Raw genomic sequence first — 21,876 nt, forward strand, 5'->3', positions numbered from 1 at the left:
CCTGCGTGTCTTTTCCGCTCGCCGTCGTCTCACCCCGCTCGTCCCATCTTACAGTGTGTGTGTGTGTGTGTGTGTGTGTGTGTGCGTGTGTGTGTGTGTGCGTGCGTGCGTGCGTGCGTGCGTGCGTGCGTGCGTGCGTGCGTGCGTGCGTGCGTGCGTGCGTGCGTGCGTGCGTGCGTGCGTGCGTGCGTGCGTGCGTGCGTGCGTATGTGCGTGCTCAATTGGCCCAAGCTCCTCAGTAAAATATTTAAGTGTGTGCGTTTGTATGCCTCTTTGAAAGTAACGCGTATCTCAAGGCATAAAATATGTAGTCTTCAAGCGGTGTGTGTGTGTGTCCTTTCGAGCTGGATTTTCAAAGTAAATTAATGAGAATCATGAAAACCCTTCATGGGTGACGGTACACATGCATACATACATACATACATACATACAGTCTCTTCCTGTGTTATGATACAGTCACACCTCACACTGACCACCTCACACGATTCTATAACACGCAGTGTGTGCATCTGCGGTGTACACTCTCTGATGTATACGCATCATAAAGCTTGTATCACAGCATGCCTCTCTGCTTTTCTCAGAGGGATTTATATCTAACGTGCATGTCTGTCTCTGTATTGTCAGTCTGCCTCCCTGTAATTCATCTGCCCGTCTGTTGATCAGTTGATCATTCTACTGCGAGCCTGTTAAGACTTTGACTTAATGTCTTGCTGTCTTTGCTTTAGGTGTCATATCAATCTGCCCTTGAAACTGGGTATATTCAATTTTGTGCTGTAACACTTCCAATCCTTGCTCATTTATTTTTATTGTGCTCTAATGATCTTTACATACCCATAAAATTTCTAATTTGCTGTTCTCGCTGTCTCGCCATCTAAAATTATGAGGTAATGTGCAGCAAAAGATAGACATATCTGTCTTTGGCTTGATAATCATGTCAAGAAGCAATGAAAATTGTTTCTCCACTTGCCCATCAAATTACTCTCAGCAGGTCCCAAGTGTTTATCTGAAGTGATTGATGATCAATACGATCCTGCTGACTGGTTTTATTAGAGGCTAACTAGCAGTGTTAACCTATAGACGCAAGGGCATATATGGGAGATTTCCACCACGGCCCAGATCATCTCGCTTTAGGTAAATTGTCAGACGCTGGCCAACAAAAAAGTATCTGCACATCTAAACGCCTTCCACACCTCTGGATCTCCGTCAGGACGACATGCCGATCCGCAGAGGCCGCCAGAAGACCACGCGGAAGCGGGAGGAGGAAGTGGACATCGACTTGGACGACCCAGAGATAAACCACTTCCCGTTTCCCTTCCACGAGCTGATGGTGTGGGCTGTCCTCATGAAGCGGCAGAAGATGGCGCTGTTCTTCTGGCAGCACGGCGAGGAGGCCATGGCCAAGGCCTTGGTGGCCTGCAAGCTTTGTAAGGCGATGGCACACGAGGCGTTGGAAAACGACATGGTGGACGATATCTCCCAGGAGCTGAACCACAACTCCAGGTGGGCCACAACTATGCCACAGACACACACACACAGACACACCCACACACACACACACACACACACACACACACACACACACACACCCCTTCTCTGCCTGTGTGTTTCACCTTGTGCTTTTTCAAATATATTGAATGCAGGGTGATTTTCTAGGTCTGAGCTTTATAATGCAGAGCTGAGGTGGAAGTCTAGACTGGAAGGACATCCACCCGACACATATAGGCCGGCACAAACACACACACACACACCCATTCGCTCACACAAACTCATACTGTACATGCCTTCTTCCCAGCAAACTGACCTGGTTCCAATAAGTCCAAACACCTGCGGGACCTGAATGACATAGATATCGAAATCTAATAACATGCATCATCGTTATTTAAGGAGACGCATGCCAGATGAAGGTAATCACCTGGAGACGGGAAATGCTGGCTGCGGAAATAATAACCTTAATTAGAGGGAAAGATTTCAGATACTACAAATCAGGCACAACCGGTAACAGCTCCAGCTCTCTCCAAAACACACACACACTCACTCACTTACACACAGTTTGAAAGTAGAGCCTGAGAGTTGGCATATTTCCAGCGTGCTTCTCCAAAGAGAATATGGCAGCTACATTCACTGAAGATGGAATTGGAATTTGGAGCAAAACTCACAAGCTTCAGCTTTGTATCTTAACGTGGGGATGTTGTGAATTCCTTTTGTGTGGCCGTGTGTGTGTGTGTGTGGGCGCACGCATGTACCGGGCGTGTGTACGTATAAACTCATGGGAGGTTTGTGCATTCTCACAGTTATTAAAACTTCCTGCATTCATGCTGTGTGGAATATGGAAGTACATTATGCACTCCAAGGGGATTTTCTTGATTTTCTTTTGAGAGACATTTGCAAATACGATGTGTGAACACTGTATGTATATCTCCCTTTATGTCACGCTGCATATATAATTCATGTTTAAAGTCGGTTGCTAAGCACGCATAACCAGAAAATAACTCCTCCAGCTCCTCCTCCTGGGCGGCACTCTGCCATGAGCGCTGCATCCATGACACATGTCCTACTTCTATAAATCCCCAAACCCCCTGCATTCGTAATGCCTGGTTGTACACATTGAAGTACACATGACTGATTACTTTGCAATGTAGGGAAGGATGTAGCGTGTAGTGTATGTGTGTGTGTTGAAGAATGTCTTTTTAGTGGTTAAGATTATGTTGGGACTTCATTGATCGATTGAATTACCAATGCCAATTTAATTAAAATTTTTACTTGTGGAGACAAAGTCAGAGTTATGCTTTAAATGTATATCGTTTCCCAGAGAGTTTTGCCAGCTTGCGACGGAGCTGCTGGACCAGTCCTACAAGCAGGACGAGCAGATGGCCATGAAGCTGCTGACGTACGAGCTGAAGAACTGGAGTAACGCCACCTGCCTGCAGCTGGCGGTAGCGGCCAAGCACAGGGACTTCATTGCCCACACCTGCAGCCAGATGCTGCTGACTGACATGTGGATGGGACGCCTGCGCATGCGCAAGAACTCAGGGTTGAAGGTATGGAAGTGTGGCAGGTGGTTGTGGATGGTGTACATTGAATAAGAAATGGATTTGGCTCTACATGTGCAGAATCTCTGACAGACTGAACTGTGCACACATACAGTACGCTACAGTGGAGTCCATAAAAGCTCATTTACCACCAAAATATCCTTCCATTCAGGTGATCCATACTGCACAGAAGAGTTTATAAAGCAATGAGACTACATGAATGCAAAGTTAAATTCAGATTTTACTGTGATAACTGATTTGTCTTGTGAACTGCGTGTTTTTGACTTAAGTCTGGACAAATCTGAGCAGTTTGTTCTGGCTAATGACAGAAATCTGAATTCAATTTGTTAGATGTTAATGTTTGAAAGTAAAGACCTGTTTACGGAATACTGAATCTATTCGGTTTGTCAGCTTATTCCTGCTTTAAATAGAACACGTGGCCACATTCTTTGGGTATGGACGCAGTGTAACTACTGTTGGAGAGAGCGTCAGGAGAATTACATTTAGAGTAAACGTGACAAATTTGAAAATAGACCGGCGTCCTCCAGTGTGGAGCCACTGGCAACCCGCTGAAGGACGATGATAAAAAGACGAGTATTGAGTGTGGGTGGTAGATTACGATCGGCTCGGGGGCGGCAGCAGGAAAACAACAGATTGGATAACTGAATTTGAAGTGACCGCCGATAGTTGATGATGCTGAAAACGTGTTGGCGTGGGTTTGTTGAATATCTCCTTTTATAACTTGATATGGATTAAAATAACTCCCACAAAAACTCACTGTAGTCACGATGAAGCATTCGTGCAACCAAAGGCAACTAGTGATCATACATTTAGAGTTAGGAGGATTTAGTGGTTTCAAGCTGTTCTTGTGGCTGTGGGCTTTCCTGCATGTGAGTGGCAGTAAGGTGAGAGGAGCCAGCTGTTTGGATCAGAGGGGTTGGAGTTATTCATAATGCAGCACCGCACTGGGAGCTGCTGAAGAGACAGCTGGGTTCACACACTCAACACACACACGCACGCACTGTGGCGGGACGATAGGGCCGTCAGAGAGCTGGACAGACGACAAGTACGCGGTGGCCTTTGGTAAGAAGGAGACGAGAAAGTGTGTGGACGTGCGGCGCGGCAGCTTCTAAAGCAAACTCGCCCGAGCAGAAAGATGGAGACGGAACCACGAGCGGAGCAAACAAGGTAATGGCCTTCAGGAGTTCATCAAACACAGCAAATAGCTCGGTCTAAATGTGTGCAACCCTGAGTTGCTATATTTGCGAGGACGCCTGCCTCATGTTTGGTGACTGCAGGCAACTGGGTAAATGCGCCATGAGTTGATAAAAATCTTTGATGAGTTTGTGCATCACTAACCATGACAAACTATTGACATCTTCAACATATCAACCTGACTGATGAAGATGACAACGCTCATGAGCTGAAGCATCATTTTTGTCCCACTCTGGTCTCTACCCCCGTTCCTTTACCTTATTGAAAATGTGCTTTTCACTTTCCCATGGCAGCACAGGGGCCTGGGTTCAAATGCCAATGCCGACCCCCATCCATCCTGTGTGGAGTTTGAATGTTTGAATCCAGTTTTCAAACCTCAGTAAAGACAGTTTTAACGTGGATCCAAAGAGTCTACATATTCACCGTCCTTTAAAGTTTACCAGCACCTTTGCATTCCATTAAACCACGATGTAGCTCCTTTTCTTTGGACCCAATCGGATTATAAAAATAAAGAGACTCCACGTCCAAGTTAATAGTAAATGCAATAAAAAGCTCACTGAAAATGGTGAAAGCTGCTTCCAGAGATAAGCAGATACTGGGTCCCTCCGCTCCCTTCTTCTTCTCGCTCTTAGTACCTCTCTTTTATTTACCCAAAGTGTTCTCGGCACATCTGTCTCCCTTGTCTGCTCAGAGTTCACGTCCCTCTCATCCATCGCCTTGCCACCGTTTTCCTCGTCTAGACTAATGCTTTTGTAACCGCTTTTTGTAACCGCCTCGCCATCAACACAAAAGCTTTGCCATCCCAGCTCCTGTAGGTCCTCACGGGGTTATTCAAATGCTGCGCGCGTGTGTGTGTGTAGATCACAGAGGGGTTATGAAGCTGGAGTTGTTCTCTCTTTATATATCTCTAATTTCTCATTTCCGCAGCAGTGCTTGCACTTCTTTAAACCATTGTCACATCAGCAAATCAGCGCTCTCACGTCTTCTTTCTAATTTGCCTCCTCCTCCTCATCCACCACCTCTGTCTTTCACTCGCCACCCAGGTAATTCTAGGGCTTCTCCTGCCGCCGTCCATTCTGAGCCTGGAGTTCAAGAACAAGGATGAGATGTCCTACATGCCCCAGGACCAGGAGACCTACCTGCAGGAGAAAGAGGAAGAGGAGCCCGAGAAACCTGTCAAGGAGAAGGAGGAGGAAGACATGGAGTTCACAGTAAGATCTTACTGTGAGGCGCAGTACAACTCCGTGGTGAGAAAACCCGTCTCAGCCCTGCATCTCAGCAGACACATAAATTCTACATAACACACTTAGTTTGGATCAGAACACACATTTCTGTGCCATTCTGGTCTGATCCTGTGGACCAAATGCAGTGCCATGCAATGCCACTTGTGTCCACAAGGAGACGACGGGATTGTGCACATGTAAACACACACACACGTCTGTTCTCCGTTCTGGCCTACTGGACCCTTCCAGCCAAATCAGCCGTTCCTGTTACTCGTCGTCTCAGCAAAGACGTGGTGGTGGAGTTGTAGCGTCTCAGTCTGTCGCCGCTTGTGGGTTCCTTGTATGTTTCTCCCTCTACCTACCTTCCTCCCTCCTCCCTCTCTCTCTCTCTCTTGCTCTCTCTCTCTTTCAGTCTCCCACCCACTTTCCCTCCCCAGCTCTCGCTTTGGTTCTTTTCTTTCTTTTTGATTTCCACCTCTTGTTCTTCGACTCTATCTCTCTCTCTCTCTCCCTCGCTCCCTGCCTCTCTCTTCCCTCCTTCCTTCCCTCCTTTCTGTCCTTTGTCATTTTCTCCCTAGCTCAGTTCTTATCGAGGTACAGTACCGTATGCGAGTTCCACTGCTGCCCCTCACACTCTCCCCGCCAGTGATGGCTCCCTCCAGCACCTCAGCATGTCGGCTGCTGAGCGCGGGAGGCTCAGGCATTTGCATTATGTAACCGTGTACGCCTGCTGCTGCAGAGCTGGAACCATGCAGAGTCTGAGCACCTTCTCCCAGCTCACGGCGGACCAGTTGGTCCTGCTTCATCTGCATTGGGACACGTTCCATTTCAATTCAGTCAATCCCAGACATGACACTAGGATCCCGTGCGTGTGTGTATTAAGCATAAGCAAACTCATACTTATTTTAATACACAAGCCTCAGCCTAGATTGTCCCGTGAAGTGATTGAACTGAAGCTGAATGCCTTTCAGCACCACTGTACATACTCTCCATCTCTCTGCATCAAGTACAGCCAGATAACCAGTGTAATGTTTGACTCTGTAGTCCTTGAGCGCACTGCCGTGCTTCACAAAGAAACCCTGTAGTGCTTTTGTGATAAACGCCTCACGTTGCCCTGGCTGCTGGCTGTATAAATGCACCAGATACCCCCAAACTATGAATCCTGTAAAGATTCATACTGATCCACACCGACTGCTACACCACAGGGGGGAGGTTGTTTTGTCCTTAACCTCGGATGCTTTTTGAAGAACCGACACTGTGATGACTGACGGAACAATGTGCATGTTCAGCGCAGTGACGGCATGGTGGCATCTGATACTGTTCACTCTAAAGGCCCGTCTACACCAGTCTCGGGCCTGGAAGGGGCTAAACTTTAGTTGGAGGTTTCACATATTTGGTATATTACAACTGGTGACATCATCGCCGTTTCAGCTGACTCCGAGGTTTGGAAACTTCCACCTAAAATTTCAAATATTTGGAACAACTGGAGCAGATTTTTTGTCGCACAGTTCTGAAGACATCTACAGTATCAGTACTATTTCATGGACCGACTCCCTTAGAGTTCTGGTGTTGCATAAGCCCATGACCCATGACCGCACCGGCCCCCAGCCCTCTCATGGATAAATCAAAGTGTCCCAGCTGTTAATGAGATATTTCAGTGTTTTGTTTTTTTCCTTTTCTGTTCCTTCCCCGTTTCTGTCATTGTCTCGTTTTGTCTATTTCCCGTTGTCTGAGACACTATCCATGAGTGTGTGTGTGTGTAAGTGTGTGAGTGTGAGTGTGTGTGTGTGCGTGCGTGCATGTGTGTGTCAGCCCCATACTGCGTGTCACCAGCCTTCACCCAACACTCAGCCTCACACACACATCTCACATTTTGGAATGATAACATTGCCTGTGCTTGCTTCTTTGATTATGATAATAAACGTTGTAATGTTGGCCAGAATGTAATCATTTCTTCTTTACCATCTCCCCCTTTCTCCTTTTTTTTGTCTCTTTTTTCCTCAATTTCCTCATCAAATCTCCGTCCGTCCACAAATTTGTGTCTTTCCCCATCTCTCTCTCCCTCCGCATTTCCAATCGGCCATGCATTCCTCCTCCCGCTCTCTCCATTCCTCTGTCCCGCCCTCCATGTGCGGTTGGCGTCCCCCGTAAGGCCATGCTTGGTAAGGTATCCACCGAGACATCCAGGAAGAAGGATGTCGAAGAGGTTCAGAACCGCCACCGCCTCATCCCCTTGGGACGAAAGATCTACGAGTTTTACAACGCTCCAATTGTCAAGTTCTGGTTCCATACGGTCAGTGTCTGCAGCAGCACCACAGAACACCCTGAAATTACAGCAGCACATCGGGGTCTTATCTCTGCCAAGCCATCGAATGCCGCCCCCCCTGCAGTCAGCATGCGGTTTCTACAGCGGCTCCATTGTCGTTAACTTCCTGCTCCATGCTGTCGTTATCTGGCTTTACTGCGGCGCGGCACTTTAGTGTGGAAAATTTGGGGAGGCTGATGGGGGGGGGGGCGGGTGAGGACAGTGTAAAGACATAAGCCCTCTGTGTGGTGACTCTGCTAGGGGGACAAGTAAACACATGTGTGTGTGTGTATCAAGGTCATATTCATGTGTGTTTACATAGTGCGAGTATGTGGATGTGTGTGTGTGTGCATGCAGGCTGTGTAGAAACCATGCTTCTGTTTTTGAATGTGTGTGTGCGCATTGTCCTCGTGAGTGTGTGTGCAAGGCTTGTGTTTGTTGATGTAATCTATTTCCCACAACCGGCGGAAGCTCCTTCAACCCGCTGGCTTGCTCGCCCAGTAGCACGTCTCTTACACCAGCAGGATCCTCGTTGCGTATTTATGCTGAGAAAATATTTGGATTCTCTTTTGTTTCATTGGGTTTGTCTTCTCTGGCTGTTTACTCGCCTCCTCCCGTTTGCCTTGCAGCCCTACACGGTACAGAAACAACCCCGACTGTAATGTTCATTATCCGCTCAAAGAGCAGACGCAGGGCTTTTCTCTGGGTTAAAATGCCGTCATAGGCAGCTCTGCTCCCTTTTTAGGACCAATAATAGTCAAACTCTATCACACAAAGCAGCTGGATGTGGGACTGAAGACAGCACAGGTCACACATCATTAACATCACTTCCCCAGCTCACTTGAGTGAAATGTGAGAATCAATCCCCTATAATCTGCAATTTCATTACTTTAAAGACACAATTTTTGAACTTTTTCAAACTACTCTACCGAATCGAAGGTCTTTCTGTTACAGCTGACACCAAATTCTGCATATCTCCCCGTATGAGTCCTCAGTGTTATTCATGCAGCTTAAACGCTTACAGGATAATGGATCACTGATCACGGAAAACGCTTAAAGGTTACACTAAATGTCAACTTGCTGACTGACACCCGGTTAAGCCACGACATGTAAATGAGGTGTGGATGGAAAGGGGGATTACAGTGTTTGCACCTTTGTGTTAGGGCTTCCACCTTTCATTTGCAGACGGTCGGGCGACTAGCTTGCCTGATCTAAGTTTGACACGTTGCTTTTTTGATATCCTGATGAGCCTGTGCATGGCAAAATGAAGGTGGACAGTAGACATGGATTTTTTAAATAGAAACAGCCACAGGAGACACGAGTGACATTTCCAGGCCAAATGTGAGATTATAGCAATCGGGTGTCTTGGCATCAAATCTCTTTTATCAGATCTGAAAACGACATTGAAAGAGAAGAGAGTAAGAGAGTAATTGGGGTCTCTTATTTACCAAACAAGTTCAGTTGGACCAGTTTACACCTTAGCACCATTCAAAATGTGCATCAAGACAATTTGTGTGCAGACAAACAATGTAATGTTATTGATATATGCTAATGTGGGCAAAGGGCATCCACCCGCAGTGATACACACACACATCACACACACATACACATACACACAGGCTGGTTTAATTGCCTTCTGCTGTTGTGTTTGAATCCAGATGGCATATGTGGGCTACCTGATGTTGTTCAACTACATCGTGCTTGTGAAGATGGACCTGTGGCCTTCTGCTCAAGAGTGGATCGTCATCGCCTACATCTTCACCAATGGCATTGAGAAGATGAGAGAGGTAGTTCACTGTGAAAGCATCACGCGGTACAGTCACAGAGAGAGAGAGGGGGGGTTCACCAGGACGGGAGAGGGAGAGAGAGAGATTCAAGAATAAAGAGAAAGAAAAGTGAGAGGAAAGATGCAGACGCAGAGGTAGGAGCGGAGAGGAAAGTAAGAGAAAGAGAGAGTATGTGGACCAATGAGACCGTCCAGTCCAGCCTCACTTTCTGGGTATCCTTGTAATTCAAGTGTATGAAATGCATTAATCATTGTGTCACATTGACACCAGCCTTGATTGGTGAACTTATACTGCCCTCTAATGGTGGACATGATGTAATGCATTCATGTTCCACTTACTTCCTTGCTCTTTCTTCATGATTTACTTCCCCCCCCCCCCCCCTCCCAAACCATCTCTGCCAGATCCTGATGTCAGAGCCGGGGAAGCTGCTGCAGAAGGTGAAGGTGTGGCTCCAGGAGTACTGGAACATCACAGACCTCATGGCCATCCTCATATTCTCCGTGGGTATGGTTCTCCGTCTGCAGGAGCCGCCGCTCATGAGCTACGGGCGCGTCATCTATTGCGTCAATATCATCTATTGGTACATACGGCTGCTCGACATCTTCGGGGTCAACAAGTACCTCGGCCCCTATGTGATGATGATTGGAAAGATGGTGAGAAGATGCAGGGGTGTGGGCGTGTGGGTGTGTGTGCGTAGGGCCTATTTGTTTATTTGTTACCCTTGTCAGGTTATTGTCATTTATGTCTATTTACACCTTGACTTTACCGTTTTTAGCCACGGGTGATTGATAGTGACTATAAGAGAGTGTGGGTTTACTTTGCATAGATTACACACCATCCAATTCACATCCAATTTGTATGAGGTGTGTATGGTGCATGTTAAAGCCTCTAGCCCTCAACCTGACCCCTGCGTTTGATCTCAGAGATCACAAGCTTTTGATATGAAGGCATGAGGACAAAGCAACAGAGAGGATCAAGAGCTGTGTGTGTGTGTGTGCTGGAGCTGGACGGAAACGCTCTTATGAGAATCAGTGGTTAGCATTCAGCAACATGGGAATGTATCATGCGGCAGCACCCAAAGTAGATTATGATCAACAGTATTCCTAGAAGAAGCATGTTATTGTAAAGACTATTTACTCCTGATTAGTAAAGACACACAAGCTCTGCTCTGTAGCGACCCTCCCTACATCTGTTTAGGTTTAGGCTCCGGTTTCACTCGCATCTGTACTCATGGTTAAGGGTTTCATTCATCAGTCTTTGTGAGAGCTGAAACATGGTTACAGGCCCATTGCAGAGTCTGTCTAAATTGACAAATGAGTATCTACCACTGCACTTAGTAATAGAAAATTGGGTGCTTTGTCATTCTAAGAAAGATGCAACAATGATTCATTTGCTATGAAACAGCAGCTACAGGTCCCATGATGTTTCCATACGTCTGTGTCCTAATAGAACAGACGCCCACTCAGACATGCAGTGGGAGTTTGGCTCTCTGTGACTTTCTCCATCAGCTCGGAATTTACCCAAATTAAGTCAGTCATTCTCATTTTGACTTAATTCCAGAGCAAATTGAATCTGTATTGACTAGTCCAGACTCTGAAAGGACTATAAATTATTTTTTTTTAAATGCAGATGAGCAGCATTTATCAGACATGTTTATATTTCTCAAGGGGGGAGCAGTGTTGCAAACACGAGCCGTTCCCTTTTGCTGTTGTGCCTCATTACTTCTCTCTTTCTTTTTTCTTTCCACATTAAACCCTGCATTCACATTCTCTCTCTTCCCTTCTCTCCTCCCCCCTCCATGCTCTCTCCCATGTTTGCCCCCCTACCTCCGTCAGATGATCGACATGATGTATTTTGTGATCATCATGTTGGTGGTGCTGATGAGTTTTGGGGTGGCACGGCAGGCCATCCTCAACCCCAATGAAGACCCATCCTGGATGCTGGCCAGGAACATCTTCTTCATGCCTTACTGGATGATCTATGGAGAAGTATTTGCTGACCAGATTGACCGTAAGTTCAGGAAGAGAGTGACAAGTCCAAATAAACATTTTATTTTAATTTGGTGAAGTAATTTCCTTTGTCTGAACCATGAGAGCCATATGACTGAATGGATACTTTAACCACAGTGCAGAATTATGCTTCATTTATTCCTCCACAGGTCTGAATATCAATTGAGGATGAGCTTTTGTAACACATTTATACTAAAACCAGTGCAGTCTTCATAGTGTTATAAATTACAATTACAAATTAATGCATTATTTAACAGTAATTGGTGGTTAAGCTAAATAATATGACATGCATCGTGGATTTGGTTAAATTGTTTCTGCACCATCTGAGCTTTACACCCAGGTTGTCTTTGCTTCCCGTCCTCTATGTGATTTTGTACAACATAGAGAAAATGAAATTCATTAACTCAATAAATCAAACTCGTGAGAAGATGCTTTGAGAGTGTATCTGTGTGCTGTTCTGTTATCTATTCGCATGGGAGTAAACATGAACGTGTGTGTATAGAATGTGAGGAGTGGCCCAAAGAGAAGAGATCTGAAATAATGTTTTCATTCTTTGTTTCAGATATGCATAGTAGGAAGTTACAGCACAGGCTGAATGAAAAACTCTGGCTCGGCGATAATTACTTTCGCACTCATGGAACCTGGCGTAGTAGTGCTCCATCCCACAATGCCCAGTGCAGTCAAACTCCCAGTAAATCTATAGACACAGACCTCAATTTAACCACACCTGCCTCCCCCACCTGTTTATCATCCCCGCATCAATACCATGCCATGCCCACTTCTACCACTAGAGGCCACTGAAGACAAGTGTGCATGCAGCTACACAAGCTTTGAGGGTTAAAGTTGCCTTCCTGTGTTTGGTTTCTTGGGTCAGCCGAGCAAAATCTACAACACAACCAAATTCATGAACATGTAAAATAAAATCCTCATTCTATACGACTTGCTGAAGAGAATGAGTCGGTTGACCTAATGTGAAATTCTACCGGCAACTTTATCCTGCCTAATTTTGGACAAATGGTTACATGGCAGTTATACTTTTCAAATGTGTTCTAATACTTTTATGTTTGTGAAATCTTTGGTAGGTTGCACTTCAGTCAGAAGCACAGCAAAAGGAACTATCAAAGTTTAAACGTTAAAGTTTGATATTCCCTTGTTGTTTCTTCCTGCATTTTTCCTTGAACTTTCTATTTGCTTCATTTGAGGAAGTGAAGCTGCCATGTTAACACCATCTGTCATATAAACCACATCACCATCCGCTCTGCTTCCACCTGGAGCAACTTGTTTAACTGATATCAAACATGTGTAAGCACAGATGTATACAATGTAGACATGGTTGACACATTATTGAAGAACAAAGAGGCAACATACACACACACACACATAACCAACCACACACACAGCATTTCATCATCGCGAATCTGTTTTTTCACGTGGTTCAGTTGTCAGAGTTTTTTTTAAACCAAATTTCTTTGAAGGTAAACAATAGAAATAAAATGACTTCAAAATAGAAAAATTACTTCAGTTCTCTATCTTTGGGCTGCATTGTGTGAACAATTGAACATCAAGTAACGACGAGCATGACTAGAATGAATCTTAGAGGCAAACGAACCGAGAACAAATGCTGAATGTTCCCCAGATAAGCCAACTGAACCATCACCGATGGAAAAAACACGCCGTTTCCTTAAACACCATCTCCAATGATTCAAAGCGATCATTGCTAACCGAAGCTATGGCTCACATATGCCACAATATATTTTAAACATTGAATATATGTTTAAATATATTGGGAACACAAACTGTGATGATACATGAATGCAATTGTTTTTCAGAGTCCCCTCCATTATAACGTCCACTCCTTTAAGAAGCATAAAGCTAATTATGCTTCTTGTTTGTTTGCTAAATATGATACCAGCTTTTGTTTGCTATGTGTCAGGACTGCGAGTATGTGTTTGTTATTGCTGTCTTGCATTAGAGTTTGAAAGCTTGAATGTTCTGTGTTTGCTTTCCTTTGTGTGGATTTTACTCAGATTTCCTTGTTTGTTTGTCCTTTGCTTTTCTTATGTGTGCGTTGGCATTTCTTATTAGTTTCCCATCTACAATTTCTATGCAAACGTCAATTTATTTATGACAGTTTCCCGACTTTATCACAGACATAATCTGCGGTGCATTGACTTGTGTATTTGTCTTGTGGCGGCCCGCAGCCCCCTGTGGGCAGAACATCACCACGGACGACGGGGTGGTAACACTGCCTCCCTGTAAGACCGGCGCCTGGATTGTTCCCGCCATCATGGCCTGTTACCTGCTGGTGGCCAACATACTGCTGGTCAACCTTCTCATAGCTGTGTTCAAGTATGTACACACTTTCATTTCTTGCGCTTGTTTTCCAACTTTTAACAAACAGCTTGTTTAGGTAAATGTGATTATAGGGAAAAATGTCTAATTGAACTCCAAAGTTATTCCTTCTAGCAACTTAAATATTGTTAAAAAGAAAATGTGTCTGTTTACCTTAATACTTTTATAAAGAGAAAGCGAGATGACAGTAGCAGCTGTTAGGATGCAGTCATTAGAGCTTTGTGGTAATTCCTGTCATCACAATGGTATGGTGCTTCTTCTACTGAGATATTATCATGCTAATGATGTGTTATTATGCCTCTGAATAATCCTTGTAGCGTGGATGATCTTCCTCATCACATTTGGCAGAGTAATTACTGAAAAGTGCTTTCAAAAAACAAAAGCTCATCACAGCCACCAGCTTTTCTCTGTTCTTCTATCTCCATATTGTCTCTGTAATTGGGAACTGCAATGTAATCAATCAGTCCTCTAATATGAGATACTACCTGATGCCTGTGATCTCCCCTGGCTGACTCAGCATTCCTGTCTGTGGTTTCGTAATAGTAACACGTTCTTCGAAGTGAAGTCCATCTCCAACCAGGTCTGGAAGTTCCAGCGGTACCAGCTCATTATGACTTTCCACGAGAGGCCAGTCCTTCCTCCACCCCTCATCATCTTCAGTCACATAACAATGGTCCTGAAGCACCTATGTTGTCGATGGCGCAAGCATGACGATGATGAGAGGGACTATGGGCTGAGTGAGTGTCAGGAAAACCATAAAACAAACACAATTCACTTCAGATGGACACAGTGTGGACAGCATCACCGTTGGGATGTGACAAGTGTCTATCAGATGGTTAAATAAGCTTGTAGCCTCGCAACTGACCATAACCCTTTCATCTACAGAGCTCTTCATCACTGAGGATGAGCTGAAGAAGGTCCATGACTTTGAGGAGCAATGCATAGAGGAGTACTTCAGAGAGAAAGATGACCGGTTCCACTCCTCCAATGATGAGAGGATCAGAGTCACATCAGAGAGGTCAGGAAAGGCAGACCAGCGTCCTCCAGCAGCATATTGACTGTGGAACATGTACATCACCTCCATACATTTCTCTTCTCTGTCTCTCCCTACTCTTCTCTCCTCTCAGGGTGGAGAACATGGCCATGCGCCTGGAGGAGGTCAACGAGAGGGAACACTTCATGAAGGCCTCGCTGCAAACGGTCGACATCCGTCTCGCCCAGATGGAGGAGCTGATCGGCCGGATTACCGTCGCACTGGAGCGCGTGACGGGCGTCGAGCGCGGCGAGGTGAACAAAGCGCGCTCCCGCACGTCATCCGACTGCACGGACTCGGCATACATCCTCCGTCACGGCGAGTGCCCTGACGCGGCTTACATCCTCCGCCAGAGCAGCTTCAACAGCACAGAGGGGAATGCGTACCGCCTGCAAGAAACACTAGAGGGAGCAGCAGAGGGCTCCATGTCCCCTCCCTCGCCCACTGGCATGGCCACACGGACAAGGAGCCACTCATTTTACGTCGGAGGCGGTCGTGGAGGTGAGCGAGCGGGTGGAGTCGAACGAGCTGATAGCTTCTTTAAGGAACGCTCGCTCAGTCTCCACCGGGCCAATAGCTCACAGTCTGTGTCCTCATCTGCCGCCCCCAAGGAGTCTAAGCCCCTCCCCCTGGCAACGCTGTCAGTCTCCCAGCAGCACCGTCCATCGTCATGCATTGATATCTATGTATCGGCTTCTGAGGAGGTGGGGCCCACCGAGGTCTTTCTAGATCCTCTCCGAATGGCCCCGCCCCTCCAGAGGGAGTCCTCCCTCCATTCTGATGTCATGGAGACGGTGCTGCCGGGAGGCCGGGACTTCAGCAGCACTGTGACCAGCGGTTTGGGCGACAGGCACTCGGAGGGTTGCGCGGGCAGCAGCGCTACAGCTGGAGCCATATTTGACGATAGTGCAGCGGCTGACCTGTCGTTGTGCTCGGCCAGCCTCTTACCAGACGCCGCTTTACCTCTCTGGGACCTGGACCCTTCTCCCCCCCCCTCAGCAGGGCTGCTGGAGCGCTCCAAGAGCAGCCGCTACCTCTCCACTGCAGGTACAACATTCCTGGATGAGCCTGCTTTGGTCAAGTCCCACAGCCTCATGTTCACACCGAGGGGCTGCTATAGTGGCCTGGGGGCAGGAGTTCAGGTAAAAGCAGCAGAGTACACCAGCATCACTGACTGTATTGATACACGCTGTGTCTCAGCTCCGTACACTCCCGCAGAACACTCACACTCCCCGGGATTATCCACCTCATTTCCCTTTGACAAGCCGTCAGACGTGGGCTCTTCTCACCCAGAACGAGAGGCGGAACTTAGTCACACAGAGTCTGACCCTGAGGACCCTGAGGACCTGATTCCGACTCCTGACACCCCTCGTCTCGGGGGCCTTGGAGCTCCGACCGGGGCCCCTCTCTGCTCCCCGTTCTCCAAGCTGGAGCGAGCAAACAGTTGCTCCTCAGACGACTCCCATCCTTCCCTCACGCTGGCCCCTCCGCATAGGAAGAGCCTGTCAGTGAGTGAAAGGATGGAGAGGGGACCGGGTCTGGGGGCAGACAGGGGGCCTGGGCCAGGGGGGCGGGGTTTGGGAGGAACCAGAAACCCCTTCCTCAGGAGCAAGTCTGGAGCGCGGCCCGATGCGGCCAAGACTGACAGCCTTTCTATGAGGAAGCTGGCAACTCCGTCAGCTTTCCGCAGCTTTGATAGACAAAACTACACGTGACAAGGACACTGGTTAGCACACTCACACACTCATAGGACCACGGATTAAAACTGAAAGGGCCACAGGCGAAGTGAAAGCAGGGTGAAGTTGCCCATCATTGCTGATCTTTTGACAAGATCATAAAATGTGAAATCATAGGCAATGCTGGACAACTTCACCCTGTATGCAGGAGGGGGGCGGGGGGTGAGAGGGTCCTACAACACACCAGTCAAAAACAAAGAGCTATGACTCTAGACTAGTTTTTACCTCCTCTTGTAGCTAAATATCTCTCAGCTGGGTGTCATGGCGATGGAAGGTGTATGTGTATGTCTTCCACCTACCACCTATTATGTCAAGTAAGACATTCTGTCACTGTGTTGCATCACATGTCAATCACATTAGTGGAGGGAAGTACACAGTTACTCTTAGCTGCATTATGATAGAAACGTAAGAGACAAATGGAGAAACGAACACTAGGAGAGAAGCAGCATCGCCACGTAACGTCTCCTAATAGAGATCAACACTGTCACAAATATACACTTTTCTTTGATTGTTCTTTTGTTCGTGTCGTCCTAAATCTGCCCACACTTAGCAAACAAGTCGACACGTTTGGCTGCTTACTAAAGAAAATCAGTGAAGTGTTGTGGAACCGTCAGGAAATATTTCCCCACATTGTTGCTGTAGCTTGGCAACAACTTACCCACAGATACACAAATAGTTTTTAAAAAAAAACTGTATTTGTTCCTGGATGAAAATGAAGCATGAAGTCTGCAGGACATTAAGTACAGAAAACACAGCAAGTGCCAGAAAAGTGCTGGGTAATGCAGAGCGCCAACACACTCCAGTCAGGAGTTTTATCACACGTCTCCTCAGTGTCAGCAGTCTCTATCTGTAGTGATAGGAACAGTAACTTGGAGGCTTAATCAGCCGCGTGATGAAGAAGCTGACGGAGGAATCAACCCAAGACTAAAATGAGCAGGTGAAAAATATCTTCAACCCCAGGCCCAGATCTCTATCAGGAGAGCAGACGATGCATTAGGAGAAAAGGGAAGCGCGGCGGGAGAATGTCGTCAAAACCACCATACACCATACACACACACGTGGAGGGAGACTTCATCCACACACACACACACATGGAGGAAGACTTCATCCCGGCCAGCTTTAACAAGTGCAATTGCAGAACTGGGGACAAGAGGGCGCTATGGGCCTATTTCAAAAGCAATGACGTAAACCTGGTTAACCTGGTGTGAACCTTCTTTGCCTGCACCTGACACCAAATATCAATCCACTCAAGGTATTGTTTGAAGGAACCAAAACTCTCTTGTAGCCGAGCTCTCCTTCAGGTTTTGACATTTCTGTTTGATATCAGCTCACAGCTAATGGATCCGTCCTTCATCTCGTCCACTACTGTCATTCATTTGCTTTTTCCCCCTCCTCTTATTTTCACATTTCATTCAGAGTCTGGCCGCTGCAAAGGGAGGTTTGAAAAATGCAGACTTGTCCCGAAGAGACTAAATCCATTGCGAAATCATGTACAGTCGACATCTAAGGCAAAGATATTCACTTTAAAGGCTGCGGGGGCGGGGAAGCTTTCAAGTATATATGCATTCTGAGTCCGATATAAGAAAAGCATGCATTTTAATAATATGAAATTTGGGTTTATTATCAAAAAAAATAACAAGCGAGATCAGTGTTTTAAAATCATTCTTATTTTTTTCTGATGATGGAAAGAGTCAGAGATGAAGAGTTTGCCCTCCTGTCACAGCTTTGTCAAGATAAGAGAGACAAATAAGAGATTCTTACTGATTTTTTTTAAATGTTTGTTTTATATTTCATCAACATTATCATTCAGTTTGATCGCACCACATTTGTTTTTCGAGATTGATTCTATTTATTGACGTTTTCTTTCTCATCTCACTGATAATTAAATGCCTGTTTGAATTACTAAATTCATATTTATATCTTCTGATATTTTGTCAGATTTTAAGTATTTTCTAATTAAGCTTTTAAATTGAATAAACTATGACATCTACATGCACTAAATGCTGATGTATTATATTATTTGTTAAATATAGAATTGTCTAATATATTGTACATTTCAATAATATTCAAAGTATTTAAAATAGTTTTTATCGTACGTTTTATCAAGCAGTTTATGGGAATTTTTCTAATGTAAAGATGGCGCGGCTTCACGTGGTCGCCGGTATATCACACTTGGGTGCATTTGGGCAAGGATGGAGTCTGTGGGGGCTGAAATGATTCAAATCTGTGAAATTTACTTCTTATTCCCTAATCCTAGAACCCAAATATGATTGATTATTTCCAATATGTGGCTGTTGCGTATACAGAGGCTGGTTTCACTCTTTAATTAAGCACATCTGGTGTACAGTGTGCTGGGGGGGGGGGGGGTGTGGTTGTGAGCAGTAGACTGTGTCATTGGTTTTAGGGACGTTTATTAGAATCCAACATGACATGATGATGTTTTGCGCGTGACACCGAATGACCACAGATGGCGACAAAGCAGCAGCAGATGAGCCATACTATTGGATTTACTGTTTTGTTTGATTCCCACAACCCACTAACTAACACAAGCGTTACATAACCTTCAGTGTGCATGAGTGTGTGGTGTGTGGATCTGATAGAGGGTTCAGCAGCTTTTAGGTTGACGCAGCCTATACTATCATACTAACAGGGGATCGGCGTGGGCATTTGCTTAAGAAAGGTATTAGACTACAGGATGTTCTGGAGAGGAAAGGTCGACCCCAAGTTAATGCTCAGGTACAACTTCATCACGGTGATGTGAGGTATTACGGAATTACGCGATACGGAAGACTGGAGAAGGTGACGGAACGTAATAGGTTTTAATCTCTCTTCAGTAAAAGGCTTACACTTTATAATCACTGTGCTTTATGAGTCTGCACCTATGGGGGAGGGGGAGGGGGGGCTTTATATGTTGCAATATATCTTCCCATATGAACTTCCTCTTTCACCCACTGGAGTTTTAGATCCAATCCGTCCTCATAACAACGCAGTAGGATTCTTTATCTTTGAGCAGTGACACCCGCAGTCACGCTCCAACAACTGACTCTTACTGCTGAACACAAACCAAACTTTGCCAAACCAAAGGGAGGCAAGCTGAGTCGTACTCTACTGTGTAGCCGTCTTGGGGACAAACCAAGTAAAGCTCAACTCAGCTCGCGGCTGCCTGTGAAAACAGAGAACAGAGGGACATAGAGGGGTCAGGTTTAGCCTCCTCCTATGCGTCCTGTTCACAATTTTGGGTTTCATTTCCTTAAATCCTTCCAGTAATTGAGTGAGATGCCATACATGTCCACATCACTTCTCGTGTATGTGGCTCAAGGTATGCTGGAAATGGCTGTCGATAGAATATAGAAGTGTGTGTGTGTGTGTATGTTCCCTGGACATTATGCCATTAAACAATCCAATAGAATCCCTCTGTAAAGTACTTTTAAACATTTTCACTGTACCCTCCATAAGCATACGATTATTACAATGTGAGATTTATCCCCCTATGATGAACTGTGTCTAACTACAGGTCTGCCATAATCGCCGATGATTTGCTTTGACGACTGAAAAGGAACCCCCCCCCCCCCCCCCCCCCCTCCACGCTCCTCCCAAATGGTCACACTTTATTTAATGTCCTCTAAATGCATGCCGTTCTTCCATTCAGACTGTACAGAAGCAACCTGTAAAGATGAGAGAGAACGATAAGGAGAGATTCTAATATGAAATCACAGTAGTGAGTATTTGGATGCAAATACAAATCTGTATTCTTCAATGTGAATAGGATCATGTCTGGCATGCATTGTTAAATAAACAAATTAAATAGATTGGTATACTTTGTCCCGTCTGTTTTTACTTCTCCCGGCACTGTTTGCAAGTCGACCAAATTCCAACACACACAGATTAGAAGCATTTTTTAGAGTTCTATCATGCGATGGAGGGAGACGGAATGAGTGATCAAAAAGCAAAAGATCAAAAACGTTGTGTTTCTTTTAATCTGTTTTAGGATGTGACTTACACATTGGGGGTGAAGGCTGTTAACTGCCTCATTGTCGACATCATAAAACATCAAAGGCAGCAGTGTGTTAACCTTCGAGTAATCACGCCCGTCACACAGGCTGCTCTGTGCTTACGGCGGGGCAGTGTGACACGCTGCTGCCTTTGGAGTTTGATGTTGAAAACCTCTGCTACTAACAGAAATTAATCCTGTAAGAGAAAATCATCTGAACATCCAAATCACTGACTTGTGTGTCGACATATTCGCTTACATGGGCCTGGTTGAATATATAGAACAAAAATAGACATGCAACACTTTATTTTCAAAGATGTTACTGAGTTCAAAGATAATAATTGTAAACCAGTCAACTGAAATAAATTAATTAAGCACTTATCTATTGATTTCACGTGATTGGAGTTACAGATGTGAGTTTGTTAGTCACAGGTTCCTCAAAAAAGAAGATTCAATGAGGACCAACCAGGAACTTGGTGTGAATGTGTGTCCACCATTTGCCTCATGTGATGATCTCCTTCAGGTTAATCACATTGTTGATTGTAGCCTGTGAATATTCTACCATTCTTCAATGTTTGTCAAACAACTTCTTCTGCATGAAGCTGTTGGACATTGGTTTATTGCCATGGATAAAATGCAATTGAGGCCCAATAGCCCAAAGGATATGCCTGCCCATACCATCAACCCACCGCCGCCCCGGGCAAACCGCTCACCCACCCAACACCACACGCTGCCTGCCATCTGCTCTGTTGAGCTGGAACTGTTCAGCAGTGAAGAGGACTGTTCTCCAGCATGCCAGTTGCCATTGAAGGTGAGCCCCTGCACACGCAAACGGATTATGACCGCAAACTACAGACAAATGAAGACCCCGGACGAGCGTACCTGAGGTGATTTCTGACACTTATTGCAGAAATCGGTTGTGTGTTCTGTTGTCTCATCAGCTGTCTTGGGTTGACCTCAGATGATCCCGCAGGTGAAGAGGTCGGCTGAGTCGGTCCTGGGCTGGTCTGTGGTTGTGAGGCCTGTAGAAAATCTCTGAAATGACGCTGGAGGTAGTTTATGTTGGAGAAATGAACAGCCTTTAGTGTGGCAGCAGCTGAACAGCACACTCCTGCAGTCTGCATGCCAGCCGCATCATCTCCGAACTCCTGAGGTATCTTTGGCTTAATGTTGGACAACAAACGACTCAGTCCTGT

The 21,876-nt window shown here is 45.7% G+C and overlaps 1 protein-coding gene across 1 annotated transcript in view; it reads left to right on the plus strand.

Annotated features, from left to right (window-relative positions):
• trpm3 (transient receptor potential cation channel, subfamily M, member 3) overlaps window positions 1-16,729 on the plus strand; it is a 79,390-nt gene extending 62,661 nt beyond the window's left edge. The window contains exons 15-25 of the mRNA XM_076164763.1: window positions 1,208-1,500; window positions 2,810-3,038; window positions 5,288-5,491; window positions 7,620-7,760; window positions 9,431-9,559; window positions 9,961-10,212; window positions 11,395-11,569; window positions 13,770-13,917; window positions 14,464-14,657; window positions 14,806-14,938; window positions 15,048-16,729. Of these exons, the coding sequence (XP_076020878.1) occupies window positions 1,208-1,500; window positions 2,810-3,038; window positions 5,288-5,491; window positions 7,620-7,760; window positions 9,431-9,559; window positions 9,961-10,212; window positions 11,395-11,569; window positions 13,770-13,917; window positions 14,464-14,657; window positions 14,806-14,938; window positions 15,048-16,668 (3,519 nt within the window). The 3' untranslated portion in view covers window positions 16,669-16,729. The remainder of the gene's footprint in view (window positions 1-1,207; window positions 1,501-2,809; window positions 3,039-5,287; window positions 5,492-7,619; window positions 7,761-9,430; window positions 9,560-9,960; window positions 10,213-11,394; window positions 11,570-13,769; window positions 13,918-14,463; window positions 14,658-14,805; window positions 14,939-15,047) is intronic.
• The last annotated feature ends 5,147 nt before the right edge of the window (window positions 16,730-21,876 follow it).

This window comes from Genypterus blacodes, unplaced genomic scaffold, assembly GCF_046128005.1.
Source record: "Genypterus blacodes isolate CSIRO-AG114 ecotype Tasmania unplaced genomic scaffold, CSIRO-AGI_Gbla_v1 ptg000138l_1, whole genome shotgun sequence".
NCBI lineage: Eukaryota > Metazoa > Chordata > Actinopteri > Ophidiiformes > Ophidiidae > Genypterus > Genypterus blacodes.